This window comes from Polypterus senegalus, chromosome 2 (assembly GCF_016835505.1).
Source record: "Polypterus senegalus isolate Bchr_013 chromosome 2, ASM1683550v1, whole genome shotgun sequence".
NCBI classification, from domain to species: Eukaryota; Metazoa; Chordata; class Cladistia; order Polypteriformes; family Polypteridae; genus Polypterus; species Polypterus senegalus.
In genome coordinates, this window is record NC_053155.1 from 170,265,701 (window position 1) to 170,277,172 (window position 11,472).

At 40.5% G+C, this 11,472-nt stretch overlaps 1 protein-coding gene and 2 long non-coding RNA genes across 3 annotated transcripts; all 3 read right to left on the minus strand.

Annotated features, from left to right (window-relative positions):
• Positions 1-4,477: 4,477 nt before the first annotated feature.
• On the minus strand, positions 4,478-5,093 carry LOC120524550. The gene is made up of 4 exons (XR_005632798.1): positions 5,020-5,093; positions 4,784-4,816; positions 4,609-4,662; positions 4,478-4,507 (listed from the first exon to the last, which is right to left on the minus strand). It is a non-coding gene; the product is annotated as an uncharacterized LOC120524550 (long non-coding RNA).
• A 143-nt stretch (positions 5,094-5,236) lies between these two features.
• Positions 5,237-7,780, minus strand: LOC120524551. The gene is made up of 2 exons (XM_039746386.1): positions 6,076-7,780; positions 5,237-5,438 (listed from the first exon to the last, which is right to left on the minus strand). The coding sequence occupies exon 1, from the start codon at positions 7,494-7,496 to the stop codon at positions 6,078-6,080; it is 1,419 nt and encodes a 472-aa protein (XP_039602320.1). The 5' UTR covers positions 7,497-7,780; the 3' UTR covers positions 5,237-5,438; positions 6,076-6,077.
• A 107-nt stretch (positions 7,781-7,887) lies between these two features.
• Positions 7,888-8,405, minus strand: LOC120524553. Its single transcript, XR_005632799.1, has 3 exons — positions 8,345-8,405; positions 8,103-8,160; positions 7,888-7,994 (listed from the first exon to the last, which is right to left on the minus strand). It is a non-coding gene; the product is annotated as an uncharacterized LOC120524553 (long non-coding RNA).
• Between the last annotated feature and the right edge of the window lie 3,067 nt (positions 8,406-11,472).

An 11,472-nucleotide genomic window follows, 5' to 3' on the forward strand; every position in this document is an offset into this window, starting at 1 on the left:
CTATGGGACAGATGCAAATGTCCCCTTCGGCAGGCGGTTCGCCATCTTCCCCGACGAAAATTGCTGCAACATTGGTGTGACATGTTAGGGCATTGTATCGTTGTAAATCCTGCCTAGGGTTTTCCTTGAAAAGCATTCGTACAGATGCTGTTGGACTGGACTGAGTGATTGCATGTGTTTGTATGATTTAGCAAAGGGTTTGATGGTTCTGAGCATTGAATCTAGCTGGAGAAGTAAATTTTCGCTGCATGTAGAGTTTGCTTTATTTTGTAAGCATACTACAGATGCCGTGTCAGCTGCGTGTGGGCGGGACCAGTTTTGAGGTGGAAGAAGGACGATGGTCCTAGCTTCCTAGCTCTAATGGTATGAATCAGGGTTTTGCAGACAAAGATTTTCCCTGTTCCTGCAGGACCATCTAAGAAGAAGCATGTTTGTCGCAGATGGGAATCGCTGTATGCAGCGTGTAAACATGTGTTTGGTGAGGTGTTGGGGGTGGGCACATGAGCAGGCAGTGCGCATGCATCGAGAGCGAGGGTGGACGCAGGAGGAGAGTTAGAGTTGGCGGGCGGGGCTCTGTCGTGTCATTATTTTAATAATATACATACACTATATGTGCACTATAAAGCGATACATGTATAATTTTGTGCATTTTAACCAGTTTACATTTCTCAACTTGTTAAAAATTTGTATATAATCAATTTATATGAACCTTTACTTCAATAATATACACATTACGTTTGTATTGCGTGCGCACCTTGCTGTGTAATTATTTCAATGAACTCATGGTTCATCTTTAAATGAAATTCTGCCATTAAGAAATAATAGAAATCACCGTGCTGCTTTCTATCTTTGACGAACTAACGTTTTATGTTGGGTGAAAAACTGATCGCCCCTGACAGATACACTTAATCAGTAGTGTGTGCGACCCACGATTTGTGAATTTGAGTGTTTGTGCGTGCGTGTATGTGTGCGTGTGTGTTTGTGTGCGTGTGCATGAGCATGGCATGTGTGTGGTTTTGTCAGTTTTACTATAAAAACAGTTTAACGCCCGTTGTTTGAGAAGCAGGGATATTCTGATCATTCTGATACCTGACCCACTGCGCAGAGACACGTTGAAGCGACGTCTTTTCCACGTCATTTTTGCACGTACCATTTTGGTCCTCTGAAGGTGCAGATAGTGACGCCAGATGACGTCTTTTTTCGACGTATTCCGAACGTCAAGTATTGACGTCCCCAGGACCTCCAGATAAGGGCTAATTCTAGTCGAAATGAGGTCGTTGTGAGGTCCAAATGTGGACGTTTGGATTAGATTTACCATAGCATGTTATGCTAATTCTAAAAAAAATGTTATCTCGACATAAAATTTAAACATATTTAAACTCATTTAAGACATTGTTTTTACAGGTCTACTGTTTCTATTCTCTGTACACTGTAGTTCCATTTCAGAAGGTGGCTGTAGTTCCAGAAGGTGGAGGACCTGTTTACTGTACCAGTTTATTTTCCTGTAGCTTCGTTTGACTCAGCAGCCGATTTGAACTGGAAATGCTTTACACTTTTGTATGCATTTTGCATGCATTTCCAGTCATCATATTCTTATTCAAATAAGAAACAAAAATCACAATTCACTCATCACACAATTCTTTCCATTTTTATTAATTCCATCCACCATATTGAATACAAAAAATTAAAAAGTTAATCAGTCATGATCGATGAGAGTTGAGAGATGAGTGTGTCCACTCGACCTCCACATCTTTGTGGTGCATGCTTTAAATGCTCTGAAGCACACATCCTTATAAAGCCCTCTGTGGCTGCCGGGTCAAATTTCATGACTCCATCTGCACGAGTAGAAAAAGACAAGTGATTAGAATTATGAAGGTAATCTGCAGTCATACACCAAGTCCCCATATTTGAAAGCAAAACTTGGTTGCCTATGCATCCACTACCAATACTGGATTATTACAAAACCATGTCTGCAAATGTTAAAGATAGTCACAGCTAGTAGACATTAGGCGGAAATCAAGTTATAAATCAAATTATTACAGGTTGGCAGGGGTAATGTTCTTGCCTTAGCCAACATGAAATATGGGCTTACCTTGTATTGCTCTATAAACCTTTGTGTTCTCCAAAGGTTTCTTGCCCCTTTTCCCCTTCCCCTTCATATTAAACCTCGCCATCAGGGCATTACTGAAGAGCCTAAAAAAAAAAGACATTTATAAATCAATGTGAGTGATATACATAGGAACAACATCAATGTACTATAAAGGCTTTTATGACGTGTGATCAGTGTACCCTAGGTTGGCCCCCTCTTTTCAGAACAGCTGCTGCTGGTCTATAAGACCACAATGTGTTGTGAATTTATAATTTCACTTAATTTTTATCTAATATGACATACTCAGACATTGTTTTATGCAAACAGAAATGAATGTTATAATGGGAGTAAATGGTGCAAAAAATGTCTGCAGGGTAAAAGATGGAACTTTTTCTTCTACAGTATATTATAGTCCTATTATTAGATCCAAGCTTCAAAATTTCATAAAAAACTGAAATGCAAAAAATTTATCAAGGGGCACAAAAGGGTTAAGCAAGAAAAAAGGCAAATGAAAACATGCTGGTCCACACCCAGAATAAAAAAGTTCAAGCAGAGCACCCACCCACCCACAATTCATACTGTATGTAGAAACATACCGGTCAAGGACTTTGTGGACACAATCCTTGGTGTTTTTCCCTCCAATACGTGCAATTTGCAGCACCTGTTGGAATAAGTCCATTATAAAGTTGACTGACACTCCTCAGAGGAACCAAACAGTTTTGCACTGTATTGTATTGTGTTATGCAAGACTCCATTATTTTCAGACTTGTAAAACCTACCAGGGTATCAAAAGCTTGCGCATCACAGAGGCGTTGCTCCTCTGCCTCAAAATCCACCATAGTCTCCATCCTCAAAATGTGCACGGCTGAAGAGGCAGGTTCTGCTTTTTTGTACTGATCGCGCAGGTCAAACAGCAGGGTTAAGACCTTTTTCTGAAACACTGAAATACATTTGTTGATTACTATGATTACCTTAGAATAGCAAGGCTAGCTAGCTGGTTCAAAATTATTTTTGTAATCAGTTTCAGTGTTTATCAATACAGTAGATAGTGTTGGAGAAAGAAAAAAGTTCAAACAAATGTTGTAATATAACATGATTGAAACTACCCTACAATTGATGGTAAAAAAACAAGCCACTGCTATAACTGAAAAGCAGTTTGTGTAGACCGAGAGAACAGTAGACAAAGAGAGAAAGTTGTAGTATTAAGTCTCTCTCTCGCTCATCTCACACTGCCAATAGATCAAATACTTACCATCCGTAGGCAATGGGAATGTCCATTTTAGATCTGTCACTGCATCTGCACCACAGAAAGTTTAATTTAGACATTACCAAATGATAAACTTTAACAGATTCGGGCAGGATTAGAAGAGAAATAATCTTAAATAACGTGATTAAAACAATTACAGGTTCATCAGTACAACTAACTGAATTGCAAAGTGTTTTGATGAAATTGCGGCCTTTGGACAACTCACCATGCCTTGGCCCGTCATAGGGGGGGCTGGTAAGATCACTGTGCCGGGATCTTTCATCACATCTGTAGGCATCAGTACGTTAGTGACCTGTCATGCCTGTCCGTGTGCCTCAACCACCGTGCGTGACCTGGACCTGTCCGTGCCTCGAACCACCGTGCCGTGACCTGGATCTGTCCGTGTTCCTCGAACCACCGTGCCGTGATCTGGACCTGTCCGTGTGCCTCGAACCACCGTGCTGTGACCTGGACCTGTCCGTGTTCCTCGAACCACTGTGCCGTGATCTGGACCTGTGTCTGTATCCTCTGCTGGACCTACCTCTGGACCTAGTACCATTTAAATTTATTTTAAATCACTTGGACATAATACCATAACACGGAAACAGACTAACACCTACTGGTTGGCGAACAATATGTGCTGGAGACCAACCAGTAGAAGCCAGCCAATACTGTGCCTTATCCTGTTTCTTTACCTAGAGCGATAGCCATCCATGGGACAACCTCCTGCTGCATGTCCAGATCCTGAAAAACCACAAAGAATGTTCTTACACAAAGATGATAAAATAAAAAAGTGACTGTTTAAAGAGAGATGAGATGAATTCTCACTAGGTGTCGACAGATCTCCACACCGAGGTGCTGTGCTTGCAGTTTGAGGGCCTGAAAAAGACAGAATATTCAAAGGTGCAAAATTATTGAAAGGAAACAAAAGATGACCTTTAGCTGTGATGGACACTTGGGCTGAATCCCATTTTACCCTTAAGCCCTCTTTTGTCCCTTCCCCTTTATGCTCAATTCAGAAGCAGTGAGAAATTCACCATCTTGAATGGACTTTTAACTTTGTTCAATGGGATGGTTGATGCGAGGGGAGAAGTAAATACTCACAAGGAGTGGACATTTCACTGCCCTGAGAACTGTCCGACGCTCCACAGACCTGGCTTCATCTTCAGAGGCTGAAACACATGAATCAGTGTGAATTGTGTGTATACACAAGACAGTACCATGCTTCATAAGTTGTCATTATTCCCACATGCATTGAGATTCAAGTTGGTACCTTGAATGGACCACAGCTTTTTTGGTGCAGTGGGGTATTTGGGCAGCTTGACACCTATACAGAGGTAATACAGTGAAAATAAGCATATGCATCTCCAAAAAAAATGGAATAACCTTATTAAAAAAAAGTTATTAATCTTGAAACAAATTATAAAGTCATTATAGAAAACCATTACCCCTGATGTTCTCTTCATCTGAATCTGTCAATTCTGCAAAAAATGTTGATACACATTTAAGTCAAAAATTTGAGGCCCAATATGTCAGATTACAAATGTCATCTATCTATACATGCAAGAAACATCTGCCTGTGTGCGAGTGTCTGTGTGTGTTTTCCATGCATAATTCTCAAACCATCCATCTGACTGACCTCAAAATTGATACACATCTTGTTACTTGAGAGTGAGAAACATACCATTTCTTACAAAGCCCTCTGGAGTTCCTTTTTTAGTGCGGTTCCTCGTCAATTTAAATGGCACCTCATCATCGCCGTCCTCTGCCTGACTGGTCAGGTTGTAATTGTCACATTCACGATGACTGGCTACAATTCAACATTAAAAAAATATATATATATCAACAATATTTTGACTTGGATATATATTTAAATTTCTATTCATCAAAAAACTTGCCTGACGAAAATTTTATTTTGATTAAAGGGAACGTCATCCAGTGATCCTGGGGGTTAATTTTGTCCCTTAGAGCCCTTTCAGTTTTTGTGGCGCTCATACTATGTGGCCACCTAACTGTTCTGTTGTTCCTGTCGATCCAATTTTCAGGAACTACACCCTCCTCCTCTTGTTCACCCTCCTTCCAAACAGCCCTTGTATACATGATCTGGAAAGGACAGCATATGCATGTTACTTGAAGTTTTTAACATTTTAATATAGTTTATACATTGAGTAGACCAGTGGTTCTCAAACTGTTTAATTTCAAAGACTCTCATGACTCTTAATGTACCCTTACAGTTCCATTGCATTTCATTTGTACAGACCTATAAGCGTCCAATTTAGAACCCAATTAAGGAATCCCGAGGGTCCCTTGAACCCATTTTGAGAACCACTGTAGCAGACAAAGCAAATCATAGGTGTAATGGCACAGAAAAGGACACAAACCTATTCAACAAATCACCAATTGTCATGTTAGAAGACAGAAATTAATATGCAATGATTCTCATTAGGAGTGATAAAGACCACTAGTGTCTAAATTAGAGGGTCGGCCTGGTTAGTGGATAAAGCAAGCGAGGTGAGGTTGAGAGTGTTTGGACATGTGCAGAAGAGGGATGAAGGCTACTTTGGGAGAAGCATGTTGTGGTAAGAGGTGAGAGGAAGGGAGAGAGGTTTATGATTGTGGTGAGAAAGGACAGTCAGGTGGCAATCACAGAGGAAGATGCAGAAAACAAACAGATGGAGACAAGTGATCGGCTGTGATGACCCCCGCTGTGATGTAGCTAAAAGAACAAAAAAATTTCAACCTTTAGTGTTCCACACCATGGCGAAGCGGTATGAGGACAGAACCTCCAGTTCCTTGTGGGAGGCAGGCCACCTTCCGGAACAGATCCCTTTCACACAGTAGTCCATTTTTCATCCTGACCTGACCTTTTCCTATGCACACTATATTCAGAAGTCCAGAGCTACATGGTTGGTGAAATAATGGTGAAGTGTAATGCTGGTGCAGGATTTCACAAGCAAAGGTACCGTCTGCATTTTTCTGTCGAACAAAAGCAAATCTGTCGTCTCTCAAGAGAAAACAACAGTCCCTTTCTTTAACAGAAGCAAACACCTCAGGGTGCATTTTGCTTACGTTCACTTCTGAATGTTCCATTTCTGACAAACGCCTGGTGACTTGTTCCAGGGGACTTCTCCCACTCCTCACATGTTTTTTAATTTGTTGCAGGTAGTTTTCGAAGGGAAAACAGGAAATGTCATTCAAGGAACAGTTGAAGTGGCTGGCATCTTCATGGAGATGAACTAGTCCATGTACATTGTATACAGGAAAGGTCTTGCCATACAGGTCAGCACAGCACATGACAAAGTGTTTGATTAGTTCATGGGCATATTGGAGATAGGCCTTGCGAATCCTATCATCTGACTCCAGCATTATTGACATTGCCACTGTCAGGGACAAGAAATGTGTGTATCTTTCAGGGGACAACACAGTTTTCAATACCACAGGTCCTGTGTATAGCAAAAACTGCCTTAGTTCAGTTGCTTTCCACCTATCTATTTCATGTAAAGCCCGTGGCTGCCGGGCAAATTCACTCGGCATCTTCCCTCTCAGTGCAGTTAGTTTTTGGGAAATTGCATCCTTTTGCCTCACAGATAAACGACAGATTTTTGGGCCACGTGTCCAGTAAAACAACAGGCGTCTAACTACTCCCAAGCAGACCATATGCATATAATCTAGGACAAATGAGCTAACACAAGGAATTCCTGCAGCAATGAAGGGACTGACATCAATTTGGTGGTTCCTGTACTCCACTCTGGAGAAACTGTCATCTGTTCGAGAAGTGAATTCCTGTTCACTGAAAACTATTCTTCCATCAAAACGAGCACCTCTGATTAAACATCTTTCACAACTCTCATAGGAAGTATGACCCTTAATACATTTTAGATATGCCCTTACTGGCGCATCACAGATCAGAGCATCAATACTGACAGAGTAAGTCTGGCCTTCATAAACTATACCATTGTCTTTGAGATGTTTGTACTCTGTCAAAAAGTCTTCAAGATACTCCTCGATTGGACTTGGCTTCTTCTGTCCACTAAACATAGCTACAATAAATGGACCAAAATGGCCACACTTTGCCAGTATTGGCCAGAATTGGACATTACTACTTTTGAAAAGTGGTATGCCATCAATGTTTACACTGAGGTGCACATCATTACTGTCCATCTGACTTAAATGACGACAGATCCCTTTTTCTAAGCCGTAGTACACGTACTGCCCACCACATTTAGGCTCTGTTGTATTAACTTGTGGTGTAGCAAGGAGTGTCCGGCAATCCAAAGGCAATAGGTGACCTTGCTTCCTTAATATGGGCAATAAACCGTTAAGCGCTCTGTGCGTCAATTTGTGCTCCAAGGCCCACTGTCTCAGGTCATCTTCAAAGCTGCTGGTCACCTCAGCTTCATCATTTGGTTCCTTTTCTGAGTCAGCAGACCAATAGTCCACATCAGTGGCAAAGTCAAAACTATCTGATGTCACAGGGACGCTGTCATTGCTGAAACCATGTGGGGTACCAGGCACATTTTCACTGCCGCAACTACTCAGAGTCCCAGGCACACTGTCACTATTATTTTCAGTGCCCTGGTGTTCATCACTGTCAGAATAACGTAGAAGTAGATCGAGTTCTCTTTTCCGTTTTCGCCATCGTCTCATTCTCAGAGCCATCTGTAGATACAGATGTGAGTTTAAGTTTATAGTCTATAGTATGTAGGACTATAGTTGTTAAAAAATTGATTGGCTATTCATTTACAAAACAAAACACTGGCCAATTACCGCAGCCAAGGAAAGATGAATAAGTTCACAATTTCAAAGAAGACACACCTCACAGCACCTGAGGGATAGGGAAAAAAAAATTCAGAATCACGCCAAATGCTTGGCGTGTTGCCTAGGCCAATCAGAGTGGCGTTCAGTTGGGCTATGGGATATGGCCAATAGAGAGGCAATGCTGGTATAAGACCACAAAGCTAAAACAGCTAACACTTACAAATTCATAAATGAACATACAATTAACTCACCTGGCTGAACGTTCACAATTTCACAAATACCTCACAGCACCTGAGGGATAGGGGAAAAATTGGTTACACACCTTAAAAAAATTTCATTTTAACTATGGCCAATGTTTCGCTAATGTAAGTTAACAAAGAGGCAATGCAAAATGGCCCAAAAGCTAAAACAGCTAACACTTTTTTATCTTTCTTCAAACAGATCATTACAAAGTCTCAATTAACAAACATAAGAGTAGAAGACGAAACAAAAAATAAGTAACACACAATAGATAGATAGATAGATAGATAGATAGATAGATAGATAGATAGATAGATAGATAGATACTTTATATCCCAAGGGGAAATTCACATAATCCAGCAGCAGTATACTGATACAAAGAAACAATATTAAATTAAATAGTAATAAAAATGAAAAAAATTAAAATAAAATATCCTAACACAAATAAACAGCTCACACTTACAAATATATGGATAAACATACAATTAACTCAACTGACAGAACGTTCCTTCCGCTTGTTGCAAGACAAACTGAGCAGAGCCGAGTGAACAAAGAAAACTTGTGATTCGCGCCAAATGCCTTGGGGTGTTGCCTCGGCCAATCAGAGTGGCGTTGGTATATGATGACGCTGCCTCGGCCAATCAGAGTGGCGTTTACTGGTTGGGCTATGATGACGTGCTGCCAATCAGAGTGAATCAAAACAGTGAATACAGTAATCTCTCGCTATTTCGCCGCTTCACTCTATCGCAGATTTTAAATGTGAGCATATCTAAATATATATCACGGATTTTTCGCTGGTTCGCGGATTTCTGCGGGCAATGGGTCTTTTAATTTATAGTACATGCTTCCTCAGTTTGTTTGCCCATTTGATTTCATACAAGGGACGCTATTGGCGGATGGATTAGAAGCTACCCAATCAGAGCATGTACATATTAACTAAAACTCCTCAATGATATAAGATATGCATCCGCGTGGTGCTTGTGTTTGCTTGTCTCTGCCTCTATCTCACCCTGACATTCTCTGTGCCTGACGGAGGGGGTGTGAGCAGAGGGCCTGTTTGCCTATTCGATACGAATGCTCCTCTAATAAATGCCGCTTTATCGCGGTGCTTTTGGCATATTTAAAAGCACAAAAGCACACATATTGATTTTTTGATTGTTTGCTTTTCTTTGCGAGCAAGCTCTCTCTCACTCTGAAATTCTCTGCTCCTGATGCAGGCACTCTTTTGAAGAGAGATATATTTGCATTCTTTTAATTGTGAGAAAGAAGATATCTGTCTTGTCGAGCACACTTTTGACTAAAGGGTGTTATTTCATGTCTAGAGGGCTCTAATAATGTTAACAGCGTGGGAGAGTTTATAAGGGCTTAAAATATATAAAAATAACCATACAAACATATGGTTTCTACTTCGCGGATTTTCATCTATCGCGGGGGGTTCTGGAACGCCCGCGATCGAGGAGGGATTACTTTAAGATTTTCTGCTGTGCTGACCTAATTATCAATGCCATCTCGTATCATCGGCCATTTTAACTATGGCCAATATTTCGCTAATGTAAGCTAACAAAGAGGCAATGCAAAATGGCCACTAAAGCTAAACAGCTAACACTTTCGCAAACAGATCATAAGTCTGAATTAACAAACATATAGTAGAAGACAAAACAAAAAATAAGTAACACCCTAACACAAATAAACAACTCACACTTACAAATACATGAATAAACATACAATTAACTCACCTGGCGAGCGTTTCTTCCGCTTGTTGCAAGACAAACTGAGCAGAGCCGATCGAATGAACAAAGTGATTCGCCGAATGCCTTGGGGTGTTGCCTCGGCCAATCAGAGTGGCGTTGGGATATGATGACGCTGCCTCAGCAAATCAGTGGCATTGACTGGATGAAATCATGCCCACCATAATTTTTTTTATTAATTAACTACAATGCTGATATTTGTCATAAATGTAAAAAATAATAAAAATAAAAAATGTAAAAAAAAAATATTACCTTTTTTTTAAAGACAGTTGTGATTAGTTATGCAGAACACGCACCTTTTACTCACATTGCTTTTGGAAATCAATAATACAAATCGGCAACAGATCTGGGAATCACTGAATAGTAAAACGTTTAATGAGGAATGTCTTGCCGACGGACGTACTGGTGTAATGACCACGTCGGCTTTAGTGAAGCATTTCTTAGCCTCTGTGATATGATCGACATGGGGTAGAATAGATTCTGGATTGTTACCTACGTGCTACCTTACAGCAAAATATGCTTGATGAAACAGATGTTACAGATTCTTGCTGGACACAATTCCAACCGAGGAAAAAGGTGCAGTCATGTAAATCGTTCATAATGTCTCCAAAATATATTTGTTAACTTTCAAACAAGTACTACTTAACTGTTTTATACAAAATCCTTTTTATGGGGTGAAAAATATGCGAGCCCCAACTAGGATTTGAACTCGGGTTAGCGTATTTTATCAATATAGCACAGACAACCGCTTTGACGCTTTGAGCCAAAGCACTTCAGCAGACTAGTTACTGACCAAATCGACTGCTGACTGCGCGGATATCAATGACGTCATTACGCTAGTGTGACTCAAAATCACGTGACGGGCGCATTTTAAGCAAGCCTCAACAGATATCGGTGCTTCGATCTCCAGTGCTTCGATAGCTCGAAACAGTGTCGAAACCTGAGTATCGAGCGGCCCATCACATGCACGCTCAGCCACTGACGTCAGATGCACGCTCAGCCACAACAGGAAGGGCAACCGGGGAGTCGTTTCCTGATTGCTAAGTTGGTACGTTTGCTAGTTATAGTCTTACCATTTATGAACAATATGGAATATTCTTAATATACAGACTGACCTGTGTTGGTTTATTAACATGTTTACCATTTTAACAGATCAAGTTATCCAAGGTAAATGCTTGCCTGTTATTGTATTACTAGCATTATGGCCGTGGTAGCATAGCGAGAGCGCTGATGTTTAGAGCGTGCTAGTTTAGTGTTCCCGCTGTTATCCCAAGGAAAAAACAATTATGCAACCATCATAACTTGCTAACATTATTTCAATTTAATGTATACAGTATTTACGTGTGAATAAAGAGTAAAATGAAAATAAAACAAATACAGTAGAACAATTC

Excerpts from the sequence above, each read along its gene's own strand:
- LOC120524551 (XM_039746386.1), bottom strand. The coding sequence starts at position 7,496 with ATGGACAGTAATGATGTGCACCTCAGTGTAAACATTGATGGCATACCA.